A 20,393-nucleotide genomic window follows, 5' to 3' on the forward strand; every position below is an offset into this window, starting at 1 on the left:
CCAGGTGAGATTTATGTGCATTTCGCATCCGGCCTTAGAGAACCATAACAATATCAGTTACAACCTTTGATCTTAGGAATGTCATTTTGATGGAAGGTGACTCTACTTCAGGCATATAGATATGGTGAAGTCAAAGTTATAGATTTAAAGTGTGAACAGATGAGGATAAAAATTACATAGAGTCCTAATCAATGGCCACGCAGAAGGAAAACTGGGCACCCATCACTGCAGTTTTGAACTTCGCCAAACATTGAAGAAATTCCTCCTGATATTGTCGTCGTCTCGCCCTTACTTAACATCCATAAGTATTTTTTTTAAGGATTGCGGGGTTCTAAGGCCTCATCCACCTGATGTCGGACCGGACCAAAAGTGGTGCAACTTACTCTCTATTTTTTTGGTCCACGGAGCCCTCGTTTAGGGCTAAGCACCCAAACTTTTGAAAATATTAGGGGAAGACGGCTTAACGGTTTCTTACCAGGGCAGAGGTGGGGCAGCTTCTGACGATTTGCCTCTACCCTGGTAAGAAACCGTGAAGCCGTCTTCGCCTAATATAGATAAGTAGTTTCTTCGATAGATCAATGACTTCGATGCAAGATGACACCCCAATTGCATAAACGATTTTCTTCTGACACCTTTGCTTCTTACTCAGAACAAAAAAAACTGAAATGGAATGTCTGTCTGTCTGTGGAAATGGGCCAAAACAGAAAAAAGTGATTTTCGTACTTTAGTAAAGCACTACTGTTTGCAGAGAAAAATCATTAAACAGACTGGAGAGAGATTTAAAAATATTATAGACACTACTCTCTAAATTTCGTTGCAGTCGTGCAAGCACAAAACACGTTGACTGATCAGGACGTCCTAATGACAATCGCAGGGGTTTGGCTTTTGTACAGAGGACCGGTTCAACGAAGGATGACTCGATATAGAATGTAGAAAAAATCAAAGTAGATTTTGTTGTTGTACCAGTTAATGATGGACTCTGGATTCATCGTCTGAGCAGAAAAACTTAGGGGATATTAGGTAGGTCGAACGAAGGAGAACTGGGAAGTCAGTTGTTGAGAGGATTTGCTTCATATTCTTTGATGGAGAAGGAGGTTCTTTGTGATTTCTGAGTTGGAAAATCGGGAAACGAAAGTAAAGAAACTCCAGGATATAATTAGATGAAGTAGATTCGGCCTGAAATTTGCTTTGAAGTGAAGTTGAAATAGTCGTAGCATCCTCGTGTCCTTTTTCAAGAATCACAGGGAAAGTTTCTTTGGAAGCAGCTTAAAATCCGGCTGGGTGCAGATCAACGAAATTAAAGATTCTACATTCAGTTAAACTGAATATTGTTAGCGTAAAATCAAACGAGAGCAAGTTTGATGTGTGCTTTCCGTGGAAATCAATCACTATGCGCATCAGTTGCGGCATACTATCGATAGGAGTGTCGCTCTAATGCCGCCCTCGTTCTCATTTTTTGTCCGTATGTTTCTCACGAGCACAATTCAGAGATTCACGTATGAATCAGCAACCGCTGACGGCGACCAGAGAAGAAGCATAAGGGAAGGTGGCACAGGCCAAGCAGTAAGAACGACGGACGGGCGGTCAAAGACGAACTGACGAAATGTTTGGCCCAAAATATGGGCGGATTTACGCTGAATATAACTCGCAGCCATGTCATATTCTGCGAATTATATAAAAGAGCATTTAGCATCTGCGAGCGGCTTCGGTCAAGCTACTCCCACGGGAAAGGTGAGGCTGATGATTTGCCTTTGCCCTGGTAAGAAACCGCAAAGTCGTGTTCACCTAATATCTTCTGAAGTTTAGGGTGTTAAGCCCTAATCGAGGAATCAGTGGACCAAAAAAGAGGGAGTAAGTTTCTTTTCATATGGTCCGGTTCGACATCAATTGGATGCGAGCTTAGGATCCCTCAATCCTTAAACAAAAATATATTTAACTCGTCTTTGGAAAATATGCCAACTTAAGCGTTGTTTGGAAAAGAACACTCAAAATAACAGCGAGTATTATATCAAAATGCTTTGAACGATTATTCCCAAACAAACGTTTACAGGTAAGGAAGGTGTGAAATTGAGTATGCATATTTTGCTGGTCAGATTCAATGAAGAATGGATAACTCTGTTAGAAGCATAACGGGGTGTCCAATTGGTTTTCAATCCTACGCATACGCCATACCAAAAGATGAAGAGGGGGTCGTAATGGCCACAAAAGCTACGACTAAAAAAGCAATATAGCAAGAAGAGGAGCTGGAGTATACCGACTCGGGAGTACTTTTGTAGGATCCAGGGTTAGCAAACAAAATTGCAAAAAATACCGATTTTATTATTATTATTATTTGTTTTTTTTTTGTTTCAAATCTACCAGTTCTGAGATTAACTGTCCGCAATGGATTGGTTTTCGGAATGCCTAACTTATATATTTTTCGGAAAAATAATAAAAAAACAAGAAAACAAATTTTTTAGCACGCTTGACAGCTAAAATAACGTTTAATAAAAAAAAAACTTCATTGGCATATTGCATGTAGTAGAAATGCTGAGAAAAAAGTTTGAATTTTGTGTAATTGTGCATGCCCTTCAGACTTCGAAGTACTTTTTAAGCCAGTAAAAAATCGACTTCTTCAAAATTATATAATTTCGGGTGAATAGGTATAACTGGGTGGGTGTGACAGACAACAAAACCTTAAAAAGGGACAAAAGGTACCAAATAATTAGAAATAGAAATATACTATAAACAAGTTGGGAAACCGGAAGCTGCACGTTTCAGGTATGAAAGGTTTTGTGTATTTCTTTTATAAAAACATTTCAGTGAACATTTGTCCCATTAGTACCTAGCACGTAATTTATGGATATGTGAGAATATCCATTTTCGCGTGATACTGACTTTCAAAGTCTTAAATATGCACAGAAGCAACAGCTTTGACCTATTATAACTTTGTTAATGATAGTACAATTTCCTCTTTCGTGATCTAGGGTGATCTTAAGGAGGGTTTTGTAGCCAATTATCAAAAATTATAGTAATGTACTATTATTAACGTTATTTGAACAAATATCAGTATGTAGGCTATTTCGGAGCCTAGGCACCATACAGTGGCAGCCTCCTGATTTTCTTTTCAGATTTTAGGGTTGGGTAGTTTCTGAGAATGGGTCTGTGAAAGAAATTATCACTTTCCACCTTGACCACTGCTGTAACTTTGCAACGACTTCGAATTTTGGAAAATTACTTTTCCAGTTTATTCTACGTATGCTCTAGATTAGATTTGTGCGGAACAAAAACATTGATTTTTTGAAACCGTCACAGGGGTTGACCCCTTCGAGGAATTCCCTCACCGCGCCTTTTCCACACAAAGCTCAGACTTTCAGGCTCTAAAATGATAACCATTGGTCCTCAGCGAGAGTCCTTGCTGTCGAATTCATCCGAACAAAGGATGTTTTGCTGGTTCCATAACAATGCTTTTCTTCTATCGTCAAATCCCAATTTGGAGTGCTCTTTCAACGGAATTCTGATTTGTGACGAAGAATACTCGTTGTGGACCTTAACTCTTCTTTCACGAAGACGCAGCTCCCTACTCTAGTCACCTCAGGGCAAATTTCTTATAACAATTTTCATAAACCGATAATCTATCGTAAATCTCCCATCACAATCAAACTCATTCATCACAGCCATCGACCGTAGTCTAAATACCCATAGCAACAACTTAAAAATAGCAAAAATCAACAAAGATTTTTATTTATAGAAGCCTGAAAATTAATGGACTCAGAGGGATAGTACATAGTAAGAACTTTTTTAAATTAATTTTAAAATAAAATCTCGGACAGATATTAAACTTTGCTTCTTGTGGAAGAGTCTACGTTTATTCCAACATTTTAAAATCGTAGACGACTTTAGCTTGCAGTTTTATCAAATCATGTCCTGTAAACAACAGAGCCAGTCGAAAACAGGAAGCTTAAGGTGTTGAAGATGTTTATAAAAAAGCAAAGATCGTTTTTTAACTTAGGGACAAGCCATTTATGCATATGTGGATATTTCAAAATGATGTCTCCGGGCAAAGCGCCTTCAGACAAACCACAGCCCCTGGGGGGGTCGTCACCGGCATCTGCAGCTAAGAGCAAACCAAAGCACCATTGGTCTTCTGACGATCCCAACTCTTCAACCTAAATGGTTGCAAAAAGGTCTCGAGCAGCAATGGTCAAGACTGGCCGATGGATAGCTCTTGTATAACGACACCAATCTATCCCGTTACGATACCAAGCAGTGCGAACAGGTTAGTTGGAAACTTCTCCTAGCCGTAAGAACTGCATCCTCGAAAGGCGTTGAAATTCGCTTTGAGTCGGTCAAATGTAATCAGGTCTACATATACGGGAAGAGATGTCTTCAAAAAAAGAGGGACAATCCTATTTTAATAAGGTTTCAAAAAAACCTAAAAAGAAGTAAAATAGTCGGAAAGGACCATTAAAATAAAAATATCAAAAAATGACCGACAGATCATCATATTAAAATAGAAAAGTTACTAGCTAGCGGCTAGCGATAGTATCGAAACTTAGTTTCACAATATTTGACACAAAATCTTAAAGCACAACACTTCCAGACTGGATCAATTGAGGTTGAGGTTACCACTCAGAAGGCGATTTTTATTTATATAACGTCAAGTATATTTATATAAAGTCAAGTAGAAGGTGAAAGTAAGACAAGACGCGTTTTACACGAGCTATCAATGGCTATGCAGTACAATCAAATCGACTGTCCATTAAGGAGCGATGAATAAGTCGCCCTAGAAATAAGTGATCAGAGTAGTTGAAAAGGAACGTCAACTTCTCGAAAAGTCCTGGTCAGAAGTGTCCTTCATGTCCATTTGTAAACAACCCACTGTTTTTCTTTTCAAATTTATTATACGGAGCGTGTTTTAAAATAAACGTAAGATTTACCAACCAACTCGACTAATCTTGCGGACTTCACCAACCATCTTCTTCGGGACTGTCTGTCTGCTTTTTTTCCATTGATAACTAAAATAGAATACACTGAGTTCTTGGCAGGAGTTAAATTTTCTGCTTGTATATCATTTGGCTCGTCATCACCCAATATACAATATGCATATAATGCTGAGGGTTCTTGTTGTCATAGAAAACCTGGTTTCAGACCTATAGCAAAGCATCTTGAATAATGCTTATTTTCGTGAATTTTTGACCATTCATTCTGCATAACCGGAAATCATAAATATTCAGCAGGTGTGATTTGTATTTTCCATAATATTTCAATAAATTAGGATATCCAAAGATATTTCTGAAATAGTTTTTTTCAAGAAATTCTTTTCCCTAATCTGCTACAATTCGCATATCGATAAACACTAAATTTCATGCGTTTTTACGATCATTTTTCCTTGCAAAAAAATTGTCGAACAACAACTCAACTGGAAGCCAATAAATTCAGTTCGGATGGAAAATCAAGATTAGCAAGATTAGTTGGTGAGTTTTTAAGAAAACAAGTTATTGGAATTGAGAATCTTTGCAAAGAAAAGGAATGAGATAATAAATATTTGGTCGTAAACCTTGAGAAGTGCATTTAATTATTTAAGGCATTTTTTGGTCGTGGATTCTAATTAGGCAGATATCAACGTCTAGATTGACTTGTAAGAATGTTTCTGATGACGTTGACGATTTTATTCCATTGAAAAGTGATAGGCATGATTAAGGATACTAATTTGGTCCGACTAATTTAAAAGTATTGTAAATAAGGCGATAGTAATCTGATATATGACATATATATTTCCTAAATACTTACAAATATGGCTCTATACATTCATTTAATTAAGTTAGTTTAAAAGTTTATAATAGAAGAATGAATATAAACCGCGATTTCGTCAATACCAACTACTTTTAAATAAATAATCAGAAATTCAACAGAGTAGTAGTAAGCCAGCGAACAACGAGTTGGCAAATGAGTGAGGCGTGCGGTTTAAACGCTTTATCGAAACTATGCCTTCTATCAACTATCAAAAAAATTTCAAGCCTGACGAGAACCACCTCCTTCTCCCCTAAAGCTAAAAATATACCACATACCACTTCCATTCAGCATCACACTCTTCTGGATCTGCTGCTCCCAGGGCAAAGGTGAGGCAGCGTCTGAAAAGTTGCCCCTGTCCTGATAAAAAATCGTAGCCGTCTTCGTTCCTCTTTTTATTTTGGAAACGTGGGGGTTAAACCCAAAAAAAGGAGTCAGTGGACCATCAAGAGTGGGACCAAATTGCTCTCCATTTGGTCCGGTCCGACATCAATTGAATGAGGACTTAGCACTCCCCAATCCCTAAAAAAGTCATATAGATGTTCCCAAAAAGTGGACGCAGAACGGAGCCCTGTAGGATATCCGCATATGCAAGTCACTCCCTAATTCCATCAATAGAGTCATACCGAAGCTGTCTTCCCTCCGGAAAGGTGTCGAAGAAACAACTAGATAACTGGAAGTATCAGTCGTCGCTAAGAATGCACCTCATATGTGTATATACATATATATATAGTCGTTGCCTAATACTATGTCAAACTCCGCAAAAAACCTAACATTAATCATAGATATGGAGTGCATGCTGCCGACACATATTCTCGAACCCGATTCTCTCCTTACTACGCTCCTCAAAATAATGTGTAAAAAGATTTACAAGTCTCTAGCCAAGCTATTAATATAAGTCAGCATCTCCTTGATGATTTCCTATTACAACCAACACCATATCTCTTGTCTGTCTGTTCGCCTCATACGCTTTTCTCAGAAAATGATACCTACTGACGTGAAATTTGATGTGAAGGCTATAACTGTAAGCCCACATGGATGCAGCGATCTCGGTAGCAAAAAAGTGGACTGTAAAATTTTTTTTCTCGAAATATAGCCATATGGGATATCAAATTAAAGGATCTCGATTAGTAAAAGCAATACCTAGTCCTATCATCAGGTCAATTATATTAAGGGGCTGTTTTAGTGTCCGGGGTTTCTCAGCATCCCCAGCACTTATTTCTCTTTGTCCTGCGACAAGCAGGTAACAGGTTCATTTCCTTATATGCAGCATATTTACTTTCCCCCTACCCAGCTCCCATGATCACCTCCCTATATGCAATACCGACATTCGCTCATTTCGAAATAATTATTTTTGTTTTTATTTTTTAAATTCTACCTACAAAACTCTCACACCTTTTAACTTTCCGCAAGACCCTTAAATATATTAAAACATTTCAAGGTGAATATAAAAAAATTCAACATTTCGAAAACGATCATTGGCCTTTTTGTTATTGTGTGTACACAGTTTTAAATCATGCTTCTACAAAATGCAATCCAAAGACTAGTTTCTGACTAAAGCGAAGTATTCCGTATACGAATTCTGTGACTCAGCTATACCGCTGTCTGGTTGGAAACCCGTTTAGGATCAATAGCTGGTGCGTAGGTGAGTGTCATTTTAGGCAGAGGTTTGATTAGATTGATTACTCGAAACTCAAAGCGCCAAGATTGGAGACATTCCGGTTTCAATCCTTTCATTGTGGCAGAATTGTGAAATGTCCCTAGAAGGGGAAGAAATTGTGACGAAGGTGCTGGTGGAACTTTGGATTACACTGCAACCAAAAAAGGAATGCTCGTGATTGAAAAGTGATAAGCGATGACTTGAGATTTGAATTGAAGTCGCCTATCAAATCATGCTTACTGCATAACCAAACTTTTGAATTATTCTTCACCATTCAGCAAAGGATGGCTCTGAGGACAGAGTTAGTAAAAATTTCATGATCATGTCCGTTAGCAATCGAGCGCCACCAGTTATGAAGCCTCCACTAAACACAACATTCACGCCATGATGTATTGTGATCAAAAGCTTTGTGACTCTAGGATAAATATCAGTGAAAGAAATTACCACCCTATTGCCTCCGCACGCCCCAGCTTTCCAACAAATGACAAAAGTAAAACCGGCTTCGGAAAGTACTAATCAAGACGTTTTTTTAATACCGCACACAACTATATTTGGTGAAAAACAATGCTATACGCTTATACGAATCTGGACACTTCAAGAGTTTATAAAAGGAAGCAGACACCGACGCCAGGGACGGTGCGTACAATCAATCAAAGGTAAACGCTCACCGTCGATCACGCACCCTGATTTGCTGCAATATGTCATTAGTGTTATTTCCTCACAAGTCCCAAGTGAATCGAACCTACCCACTGTCTAGGTAGATCGCGATGAAAACCCAGAGGTAGCCCCAGAAGGAGTTCTTGATACCGCGAAGTTCAGATTCCGAAAGGTGGGATCTACCATTAATGCGTTCATTATGGTGAAGTCCTCGATGTTTAAAGTGGGTACCTGTCTTGAAACTTAATCCTACGGTCCTCTTCAGACACGGATTGATTTTGTGACCACAATCAGAGCCCCGCTGAGACAAGCAACAACGGTACCAGTCTATAACAAGTGCATGGCTTAGCATTCATACTGGTGGATGCAAGAATTACCTAAATCTCTACCGAACTATAGAGTACGGCACCCGTGTTGATACGCAACACCACGTCGAGGCCCGAAGGTCTCTTCTCGCTTGAGCATAACCACAACCACCATGAAACTCCCACTAGGGGGGCCAACCGCAAATAACCGAGCTGTCCTCACATACAACAGGAGTTCACCCGAAGTATGTGAGTCCAGGGTTCCCATAGTACCAGTATACCCCTGGTAAGGTTTCGTCACCAATTTGCCACTTCAGATGAGTCCCCGTGCAGACTCGGGTCTGATCGCCCTGATTAGGCCTTTGGAGCATTCGCCCACTGAATCACGGCCGGCAAACCAAAGTGATTACAGCGTCTTCCGGTGGCACCACTATGGAGGTTCTCCTCGGCCATTTGGTTTTAGTTTGGCCGATAGGGTTGCCGCCCCATCTGCCTCACTGCCACCTCTGAGCACCGAGCACCGCGATGCCATAAATCCTGCACGGTATGATTTTGCAAACTGGTGTAAAATAATTGACGTTTTAGCCAAATTAGGTACTCCCAAATAACTGGTGTGCATTATCATGGAGTTTCTCCGGGAGAAGTCACGGACGATGGACCTAAAACACATCGGACAAACTTTTTAGGTTTTTGGGATGGTTCTCCCTTATTGGTTGTCGCTCATCATTTAAATTGGTTTTTGACCATCCACAAATCTAAATGAGTCATAACATAGTATATTATTATATTTTAGAAATTTACTAGGGGCCCCCTTTCCCAATGTAGAGCATCATGCTGTTGTAGAAAGTTGCCCACTATTATTAATAAATTATAATAGGTCAAAGTCGTTTGTTTTGTAAATTTTCTATCAATTTTCAGCGTTGTGGTGAATTTAGTTTTTACCTCGTTACTCCTTGAACCAACTTCATCCACTAGCAGGGATATTTCACCTAACAAATCCCATTAAATAAGCTGGTAAGCTGGAGGTGTCGGTAACTGTCATCTCTCATTGCCTGATTTGTATATCTTTGGTAGACTTCTGCTCCGAGGGAGAAACGGGTTAGTTGTCCTGAGCACTGATGGGTTCTCTATTAAGTTTGAGCATTCTTAACTCATAGCGGCGGCAAATTCTCCAACACAGAAGATAGCACGATGGCTATTCAAAGATTCAACGAACTAAGGGTATCAACGGCAAAACGAAATATAAGGAACAGAGAAAAACTTTTGGATGAGGAAGGTATGGTTTCATTTAATATTAAAGCCCTCTTCCTTAGTATACTATCAAAGGAAGCACTGGCATACTTAGAGGAAAAACTAATCAATATCGATGAATCTTCGTGGGAATGGAAAAGGAATGAACGACAATATATGAAGTTAGCTACCCTTTGTACGAGGGAAAGCTACTTCATGTTCAGGAATCGATACTTCAAAGTCACAGCGACATCCTAATGGAGCGAATAGAGGAACGTATAGAACAACTTGGCATTTTACGAAGATTCTGGGCCAGATATGTTGACGACATTTTTGCAATTTGCCAACTTGAAACCGTACTCAACAAATTGAATACGGTCCACAAGAGTATTATATTCACCATGAAAGTCGAACACAACCACCAACTACCCTTCTTTACTCATCATCAACAACAGAGGAAAAATCGAATCGAAAACCAACATCCACGCAAAGAACCATGCCAGCAACCTCACAACACTCCTTCTCACAAAAAATGGCACCGTACAACGCAATGCTCCATCGCATGATAACCACGCCTTTATCAGAGAAACATTAAAACAATGAGAAACGCCACATCATTGAAACTGCGGAAAAGAATGAATTCAACAGGAACACCATAGAAGGAATAATCAGTAAAACAATGACGAAAATGGAAAGGAGTTACCTGACGACATTTTTTACACAAGCGGGATCATCTAAAAAACGTCCAGTTCGTAGCATCCATTCCCAAATTAGCTACCAGGTGAAAAACATCCTAAACATCCTGAAGACACGATTAGGAAGCGTCGAGGATCCCCAGAAAGATAGCGGGAAAAGGGGAATCTACCAGATAACCTGCACCGATTGTAAAAAATCCTATATAGGGCAAACTAGAAGATTATTAAAGTTCAAGAACATATAAGGAAAGCAAATCTGGCGGAAGGAAAAAGCAGACCAGCACATGCCCTCACATCATTGGTAACCAGACATATCATCGAGGAGAAACAAACAATAACGCAGGATAATCTAAAGGTAATTAAGGAGGTTAATGACTTCCGCAAATTAGACCCATTACCCCTTTACCGGCATTGCGACCTCATCGATTTTAGCTTCTGGAGGCAAGTACTAAACACGTATTACGAAAACTGTCACACACGCCCAACCTGTGCACCGATCGTCTTGAAACTGAAGGTATAGATCAGAGTATATCTAATAGGCAGTACCCACACTCAATGAACCGGACTTGCGAATATATTGGGGAAACCTATCCGTACACTTTGTAGGCCCTCATCTGGCAGTAACTACATGTGGTTTAGTGCTTATGGTGTGCCCGGATAAGGTTCCCCAATTAATTCGCAAGTGCAGTCCATTGAAGATGGATACTACTTGTTAGACGTACTGGGGGTTGAATGCCTAAAAAATGCAGAACACGATATTATGAAGTGTTACCACTTTTTCCAACTCAATTTCCCTCATTATCATTACTTTTTGAATAGCCCTCGTACATACCTGTATGCGGCGAACTCGAAGGACACTGGCGCTTGCCACCGGTTACGAGATGAAGAGTTTTGGGGTCTCAACTTCGAATTTCTGCTAAGTGAAGGACTATTATTTTCATATCAAGTAGTGTAGTGACCAGGTAGTATCCAGTATAGTAGTCATCTCCAGCCCAAAAAATATCAAATCTCTTGATGGGCATGTTCCCCCTACTTACAATCTTCATTCATACCAAACATCTGAAGACATATCTTGGATACAAAGTTACACAATATCAAATTTACGATGTCATTATTGTAGCCAATTAACAATTCCACTGTAGCCGGCGTCACGTTATCCATTTGCCAAAATTTAATGAAGGCGTGTTTAGTCTGCTGCGCCTCTTGTTATCGCGTGGGCTAGACTTGATGGGATCCATTTTCGGCTGACTCTTGTGTGGCCTAAATCAATACGTTGTCTATCATTTCCCAACCTAGCAACTCGCCGACTTTACAACTTCTGGAGCTGAATAATAATGAGGTTGCAGAAAAATCAAAATTTGACTCAAGAGAAAACACATATAACGTGGATCAGGTTACAACGATTATAGGCATCCATTGACCGTTGATTTATGGCCACTAGTGAAAGTGTCATAATCGGGAGGTTCATTAAAATTCGCGGCTACATACTGATGGGCCCATTGTTGGGCCTATCTAACCGCACCGAAATATGGTAGTAATCACCAACTCGTAGGAGCTACCCACTAGGTAGCAGCTTTTTTTCGGCACACATCCAAGGAAATTGTTTTTGCTAATTTGAATAGGGATTACCGTGAATTCAGTGGGTCTATCGTTCACAAAACTTTAAGATACATATGTGTGGAATAGTTCCATTGACCGCAGAACTTTGTGAGAAATTCGATATATATCAGCTCTAAGATTTTTCGTATTCTAGGAATGTGATTCAGATTTGATAAATTTTAAATCCGCGTGATAGGTTCTGATTCATCCATTTTTTTTTATGGCTCTTTAATTGTGTGGTAACGCAGGTTGGCAAACAAGATCGTCATAGTAAGGACACCGGTTTTCACTTTTATTTTCTAATTTTCGATAAAAATATCTTTTATATACCTGAAGTGTAAGACCAAAAGCGCAGGCCAAGTTATCCCAATACATATATGTGTCATGGTTTCCTGTTTATCACGCAAATAAAATTGAATCCCAAAAATAGGAGGCAAACTTAGATACCCTCAGTTGTCATTAATCGCTTCATACTAGGTGCAAAGCTCTAACAATAATGTCGCATCAAGGGCATTACCTAAACACAGTTCCACTTCTGCGTAATATACCTTTTCATTAACTAGGAATACCAAATAATGAGGAAAATTGCGAACTACATAAGACAGACGTGATAATGCATTCTCATTTATAAAGGAAGTACATTAAGTAGGGAAGGTTTACCAAAGAGGACGAATATCGTGATGAAAATGGATTGTTGACGATATTCTCCATTCACAGGTTGAAGTTTGTTTATTATGAGTTCATAGCTGCATCTAAGTTTTAAGTTTGATGAACAGTCTGCAATTTCGTCAGCCATGGTGCAATTTCGGGTCAAATTTCAATAGTAGTAACCTGAACAGTTTTTCGTTTCTACCTAAGATCAGGTGGTGGGTTAGCGAAGAATTCACCCACAGTGATCATTAGGCGGTAGTGTTTGAAATCAGAATAGCGCAGAATCCCAAACTGGCAGGTCCGAAATGGAAAGATACCCTCGTCGATAAAGATGCGTTTGACTTGGTGATGAACTCCTCCAGTATGAACCAAGTTGACCAAATAGCTAATTCAGAGAGTTCCCAGCAGAAGAAGCTCATCATGCTACCGGTGGAGTGAGGAAATGAAGTCGCTGAGGGCGAAATGCCTGCAAGCCCGAAGAAGCGTCCAACGTTTGAGGAGAAGGTTGCACTTCCAGGGGCTGCTCTCCATATTCAAACAATTGAGACATGATTCGCAGAAAGCCATAAAGCAAGGCAAAAACAGAAGCTTTAGAAACACAAAAACGCACAACCTATTGAGTGGTGATATTCAAAATAAAGGGGAAAAATCACCGCAATTAACTTGTCCGACAATCCTGGCATCAACAAGTGAAGACACTGTTCCCGCAAAAATCGAGCACCATCAACAAAGCAATCGGTGCAGCTGATTTAAAGACCATACCGCGTATCACCGAGGACGAATTGCTCAAGGTATGTAAGAAAATAAAGGACAAGAAAACACCGGGACCTGATGGTATTCCCAATGAAGCAGTGAAAGCGCTCGCCCACACATGCATGTTTATACAAGCAATACAAAAATGCCTCGACGAAGGAATATTCCCTAAAAAATGGAAACAGCAGCATTTGGTTTGTTTCCAAAAGGAAACAAACAACCTAGCAAGCCGTCATCATATCGCTCAACATTGTCTTATAGATACATACGATAGAGAAGATACTGCCAACAGATTGCACGAAACAACTGAAAATGAAAGGACTCTTTCCGATATGCAGTTTGATTTCTGGAAAGGTCGTTCCACCGTCGATGCAATAAAGGTGGTGGTAGGCACTGCTGCCACTTCCATAGAAGGTGAGAGATCGACCTGAAGAATACTTTCAAATCAATAAACTGGTCGGCCATCAAAATGTTTCCAATGTTACAGACAGGGGACAGGGACAAATTACTACCGTGCCTCAGCTGAAGTCCTTCGGGGGTCGGTAATGGATCCACCCTTGTGAAACATCATGTATGTGGAGTCTTCCCTCTGCATTTACAAAAAGGGCTAAAAGTAGTAGGTTTTGCCGACGAGATTGCTGTGGTTGTAGTTACAATGCACATTCACGAGATTGAGACAGCAGTCAATGATTTCGGCAAAGCTTAGGTATCGGGGAATGAAAGGGGACTTCGAGCTCTGTGAAGGGCACGTTCAAAATGTCTGCGTTACGTGTGCTATAAGACACAGGACGGCAGGTGCAGCCGTTAGCAGCGAAGAAGTCCATTAGACTCGAGGAAAGTTTAAAAAAAAATGTGAATAGATCCAGATAGGATCTACGTTTTTGTAGGAAGGGAAGGTGCAGAGGGGAAGCGGGAGGGGTAGTCTACACGAGGGAAGCTTTTCGTAAAGAGAACGGGTGGATTTACGTTGCACATTTTCAAGGGCAAGACAATCACAGTTACAGGAGGGTGACCACATAACGGAGCAGTACTCGAGAGTATCCCTCATGAAGGGAAAAGAGCTACGGAGGGTTGGATGGAGCCAAAATCGGAGGAGGAGCGAAGTATAAAGCCTGAAAATTTGCTGCTCGATTAGTGACTTCGAGGCAATGGGTGTCAAAGCGGAGCTTATTTTCGAAAATGACTCCGAGGTTTTGATTTAAGCAGGATAAGGAATATCCGTTAAGAGAGTAGGGGAAAGAAGTGGGTGAGGATTTTAGGGAGTAACACATAGAGTGGCACTTTCTGGCGTTTAGCGACAAACCATTAGTCTAGGTTAGAATGAAGGGAAACACAGTCAATAGGCGACGATATAACGGAAAACAGCTTAAGGTCGTCGACAGAGGGGAAACAGGGACAAGTAAGGAGAGGGGCCAGAATAGCTTAGGAATCCCTGTAGGACGCCAGAGGAGAGGGAGAAGGAGCGGAAAGTACATCCGTCAGAGACGCGGCAGGATCGGTTGGAAAGGTAAGAGGCAAGCCATACAACAAGCGGTATGGGAACGCTTAGAAGCAAGAGTTTTGATAGAAGTATCTTGTGATGTACAATGGGGAAGACTTTAGCGAAGTCGGTGTAAATGTTATGTCCGCGAATTTAGAGATTTGGCAACAAAGTTGGTAAAGTTAAGCAGGTTGGAGGCAGTGGACCTACGCTTAACAAAGCCGTGTTGCTCTTCCACTATGAGGTGGCCAAAGTGGGCGGACAACCAGTCGCTGACATATCTTTCCAGGATTTTGGAACAGGAGGAGAGGAGGGAAATGGGACAGTAATTCTCGGCAACCGTACAATCGCCACTTTTGTGTATGAGGATGACGAGAACCTCAATCTATAAGCCAGGAAAATGATTCTCTTCGAGACTTTTGTTGAAAATTAAAGATAGGGGAAGAGAGATGGACTTACCAGTTTTGAGCAAAGTGAGGTTTGGAAGACCATCGTAACCAACTCCGACATTGACATTAAGTTTGCCAGTGAGGTACTCGACAAGCAGAGGAGTAAGAAAGGGAATGGTAGACGATGTAGGACAGGCAATATCCACAAGCGGGAGGGATTCAAAGGAAGGACGGGGAACATAAACTGAATAAAATTAACAGCAGAGTAAATCCCAAGATAACTGAGGGAAGTTAGCTGAGGAGCCAGAGAAGTTATTGGACGGAGGGGAGGACTGGACAGCGGGAGTTATGAATGTGGTCCAGGAAGATTTGAGGTTTCCGCACTTTAATGAGTCTTCAACACTGGTGAAATATTCGTTTCTGGACTTACGTATTAAGGATTTTACCGAGGAACGTAGAGATTTGAAAAAAAAACTAAGTCAGCATAGGTTCTAGAAGACAGGAACTTCTTCCTCGCAGTGTGTTTTTGACGTAGTTTTTTGGGACTTCAGTGGTGAATCAGACGGGGTAAGAGCGTTAGCACTTATCGGAGGAGGGGACGTAACAAGGAAGATCAGATAAAATGTTATATAAAATGGGGTTAAGTGCTTGATTACACGTAAATAGAGAGAGGAGGGAACCCAGTTGATTGCCGGAAGGGCAGAGTTCAGACCTTCGAAGTACGCCTTACGAAAGTTGAACTTGGTAGGCTTGCGAGCGACAGGAGAGTAGAGATGCTCGACGTTAGGCTCAAATTCAAAGTGCATGTAGAGTAAGTCGAAAAAAGTCAGCACTGTTGCGGGTAACACCCTTGCGAATGCTGCCAAATATTGACGAATCAAATACGTCAGTAGAGTCTCGAGTCGTTAGCTAGTATGGACTGCAGCATTGATGTCTAAGGAAATCAGGAGAAGCCTATTGCGCTCGTACAGATTATGTGCTCTGAGAGTGATTTGCGACTTTCAAAAGATATCATATGACGCGGCGTTAGTTTTGCCAGGCTATTACCAGTAGACATCTTGGCTGAAGAGATGTCATGAATCTACAACAGTAGAACGACAACCCAAAACGCTGTGCAATTGATCAAGAGCGAGGAATAGGAATTATCAATGGTCAACGAAAGGCAGATGGATGTATAAGCTAATTCCGATTATCCGGATCAATCGTCGACAATGACGACTCACCAGCATGCCCAACCTGTCCAGGCGAGGAAGAAGACGCTGAGCATATTCTGAGCGTGCATCTTCTGGTGAAGTGTATGCTTCCGTCGGAGGACAAATGGCAGGAATTAGTATCATTCGTAACTAATGTGCAAAAAGAGCTCTGTATAGTGGAAGGGAAAAGGCGAGCGAACAGCCATACAGGAATCACAGCATAATTGCTAACCGGCCCCGTAAGGTAATATCTAGCGACAGTTCCGCGAGGTGGGCGGTTGTGGTTTAGTACGTAGGCGCAGAATCGTGCACGTCAGCGGTTTCTGCTGATGTCTTTAGAAGATTCCACATCTTGGTTTGGCCAAAAAGGGATGCCAGGCCTTTAACAAAATAGTTTAATCGTCGTCACATTTGTTTGATTGCTTTGCGATACCTCTTATAATTTCAGCTTTACCCCATTGTCCGTTTGCTGATGATGATTTTCTCACGTCGATATTTTGTAGCAATTTGGATGATTAAAATCTGATGTACATTTCCATCTCATGGGAATGGCAATGGGAAGGCCATATCCTCTCAAGGTAGGATGGTCTTCTGATACTCATACTGTTTCGTATTGGTTGCCATTTATCCCTTGGTGGGGTATAGTGCATCAACCACACCTACGCAGCATCACTTTCGGTTCGCTAAAATGAGCTTTAGCACCTCGATTGACTTTCTGAGCTGCTCCCTTCTTAATGAGTGACCTATCCGCTGTCATTTCCGCCTTCCAATCACATTGCATACAGGTGGCAGGTTTTCACGCCGAGCAAGTTGTTTGTTTGTTTACTCCCATAATACATCGCAGACAACGGTTGATGAAGGCTTTGAGCTCTGAAGTGACGTTAAGGGCCGCTTTCCATGTGCTACTCCCATATAGCAACAGAAAGAATTCTAGTACCGAAGTCTGGTGTTGAAATAACTGCATTTCCAGATTTTAGACAAGGCAACGAAAGCTGATTTAGTGGTGTTAATGCTGCGGACAAACTGCAATTCATATCTCCTTTGGCAGAGACCACGCTTGCTAGATATTTAAATGGATCGACGACTTCGAGGCGCTTCCCATTAATGCCAGACTGAGAATCTTAGTTTTGTTGGTTTTTACTTTTAGTCCTCTCTCCTCTCTTTGAAGAAAGGTCAAGAGAACTGTAGCTACAAACAACCCAACACTAGATTCGGGTCTGCTACCACTCGGCTTTTCACAGTACAGAAGCACATTGCTATAAGTACAGAAAGAGAAAGGAGGGGTACTCCCATCTGAATTCGCTTTGGCCTATATTTTCGAGCTTATATCGTTGGAATTCTCGGTTGATTTGGAGAGAGCAAACTTTCCGGGGACACTCAAATCAAGCTGCCATGCACAGCTAGAACCTCTTCAAAGATAGATTGAACTTCGAAAGGAACATCCGGTTTGCGACAAACCAAATAATACAGAAATCCCTGCGGGAAGTACAAGTCAAAAGTCTATGAAAACCAGGTTATGAGCCGTTCTAATAAATATTTATTCATTCATAACTTCTAAAGCAATTTAGGTCGAATTCGTTCTTCTCAATTTTCTCCACAAATTCTGGACGCCGTATTGCGCGGACAAGAGTAGTAAATCCAAATTCTTGGCATACCAAGAAATATTGTAGAAAATGTGAATCTTCCTGTTCTTGTCTAGAAAGTGTTTGTAGAACACGCTCATTTTATCACCGGAAATATCGTCGATCCCTTTGGCTTTGTATGCTTTGATGAATATTTCCTTTTCCTGCAAAGTAGTCATAAAAAACAGCTACACAGTCTGAAATTGTATTTCGACCTCATAAAATCGTTGATTATGGCGTGACCAGAAGTCTTGATTCCACGATTCCACCTCCAATCGTCTTTCTCGCAACCGTTTCCCTAGTGGAGTTTCATTGGGAGGAATGTGTCGAATAATCGGGCGAATATTCGAATCCTTGCCTGGAGCGCCGATGTAATCATGTTGAGCTGTATGTGGGTCAGGTTTGATGGTTGTGCCAAGTGTGGGAGTTTGTTTTTCCGAATACTGAAATTATAGTGGAAAGATGTAAGGTGATGCGCTTTTGTTTTATGTAAATAGTTTCTCACCCATCGTGTATTTGGGAGGCATCTTCGGTAATTTGCTCTACGAACAAGCGTCAGACCTAACCTCATTTTGGTCTTTAACAACTGTCAAATCTTTTTAGTCCTCCTTACAGGGCCATCTGCCGGTAAACACCAGCATTTATTGGTTTAAGACCTGCTGTTAAATACTGCTTAGCCTGGATTTATTTAGCAACTTCTTCAACTTAGTCTGCATGCAAAGTTTATTCGAAACCAAAGATGGCACTGATTTCGTGCTAACTTCTTAATTTGGAAACAAAAAATATCTAATTCTACGGCTATTCAATTTAGTAGTTATAAGGAAATAATTGATAGCATTCAAATAAAACTTATATATTTTACCACGCTTTAGCAACATTACTCTAACTAGACTAAGGATCTTTACATCACTTCCAGGCCTTTACGGGGGAGCCCCCATTATTAGGATTAGATCTTGTCCCAACCAGCATAATTGTAGGCGCAGAGTTGATATTTCTCTAATTAGAAAAATAGTAATTTTAATCATTCAAACTAGCGGCGGCAACCTCCTCTACCACACACACTTACGGCTACAGGTAAATGAACGTAAGTCTAGGGCTTCCACGAACGTATTCATGACGTTTTTTTATAGCGGACATCAGCAGTCCGTATTAGGCGCAGACTTCCTAGGCCACTATAGATTGCTAGTGGACCTGCAGAACAGGTCTCTTATAAACCTCATAATCCCGCACAGGTCCTCAGGAAAACTTCCCGACTACTCAACTGCCAGCCTTTCTATAATTTTTGAAGAAATAGCCGACCCTCGCATTCGTGCCCTTCTTCAAAAATATAGCAAGATAACTACCAAAAGTAGTCTCTTGCAGCCAGCTAAGCGTGATGTATAGCACCATATCTGCATTACTGGCTGTCATATCTTCTCAAAAGTGCGTCCATTACCACCCCAGAAGCTCGCTCTTGCTAAGAAATAATTTGACACACTTTTAAAGCAGGGGTTTGCAGACCATCAAATAGCTGCTGGTCTTCTCCACTACACATGGTTCCAAAGCCCAAGAGCAAATGGAAACCATGTAGCGATTACAGACGTCTGAATGCTTAGACCATTCCAGACCGCTACTCCATACTACTCATCTACGATTTTGTGCACAACCAACCTTAAGGCCATCCCAGATCTAAAACAGTCAAGGATCTGCGAAGGTTTTTGGGCATGTTAAACTCTATCGTCGTTTCTTGCCCAATAAAAAAAATCTATCCTCAACGCCCACTTGTCTGGCCCAAGACCAAAGATTCAAGCGTGATTGCATAGTCTACAGAGGCCGTCTAGGCATTTGAGCTAGTCAAACGATAGTTGGCGAGCGCTACACTCCTGAAATTCAGCCATATTCTTCGATACCTCAGACATCGCGGTAGGTGCTGCCCTTCACCAAAAGATGAATAAAATCTGGCAACCGTTCAGTTTCTTTTCCAAGAAATTGAATACCTTTCAACGCAACTACAGCACCTACGATCATGAGGTATTAGCCGCATAAATGCCAATCAAATACTTCCGACATTCCCTAGAAGGCAGGCCATTCACAATGTTCGCGGACCACAAATCTGTTACCTTCGTTTTTAAGTAAAAGCCATACAAAGGGTCCCATCGGTAACTTCGGCACTTGAATTTCATAAACCAGCTTATGTCGAACATCCGCCACGTGTCCAGCAAGGACAATGCAGTTGCAGACCCTTTGCCATGCATTTCAGAAGCCAAAATCCCTGCCACGGTCGATATTCCGGCAATTACCGAGGCACAGAAGGATAACGCAGTGCTCCAGAGCCTCAGGAACAGCCCCAAATACAAATTTTGGTAGTTTCCCCTTTTCGGCTCAACCTCCAAAATATTCTGCGAGAC

At 41.1% G+C, this 20,393-nt stretch overlaps 1 protein-coding gene across 1 annotated transcript; it reads right to left on the reverse strand.

Moving 5' to 3' along the window:
- Nucleotides 1–17,894: 17,894 nt before the first annotated feature.
- On the reverse strand, nucleotides 17,895–18,644 carry LOC119657339 (COA8 family protein CG14806, mitochondrial). The gene is made up of 3 exons (XM_038064212.1): nucleotides 18,512–18,644; nucleotides 18,222–18,449; nucleotides 17,895–18,170 (listed from the first exon to the last, which is right to left on the reverse strand). The coding sequence occupies exons 1-3, from the start codon at nucleotides 18,575–18,577 to the stop codon at nucleotides 17,949–17,951; spliced, it is 516 nt and encodes a 171-aa protein (XP_037920140.1). The 5' UTR covers nucleotides 18,578–18,644; the 3' UTR covers nucleotides 17,895–17,948.
- Nucleotides 18,645–20,393: the final 1,749 nt, after the last annotated feature.

This window comes from Hermetia illucens, chromosome 5, assembly GCF_905115235.1.
Source record: "Hermetia illucens chromosome 5, iHerIll2.2.curated.20191125, whole genome shotgun sequence".
NCBI classification, from domain to species: domain Eukaryota; kingdom Metazoa; phylum Arthropoda; class Insecta; order Diptera; family Stratiomyidae; genus Hermetia; species Hermetia illucens.

What these genes read in the sequence shown, in the direction of transcription:
- LOC119657339 (XM_038064212.1), bottom strand. Translation starts at nt 18,577, where the DNA reads ATGAGGTTAGGTCTGACGCTTGTTCGTAGAGCAAATTACCGAAGATGC. An exon ending in GCCTCCCAAATACACGATGG is followed by an intron (nt 18,450 to 18,511) that starts GTGAGAAACTAT and finishes CTATAATTTCAG; the next exon opens with TATTCGGAAAAACAAACTCC. An exon ending in ATAATCAACGATTTTATGAG is followed by an intron (nt 18,171 to 18,221) that starts GTCGAAATACAA and finishes ACTACTTTGCAG; the next exon opens with GAAAAGGAAATATTCATCAA.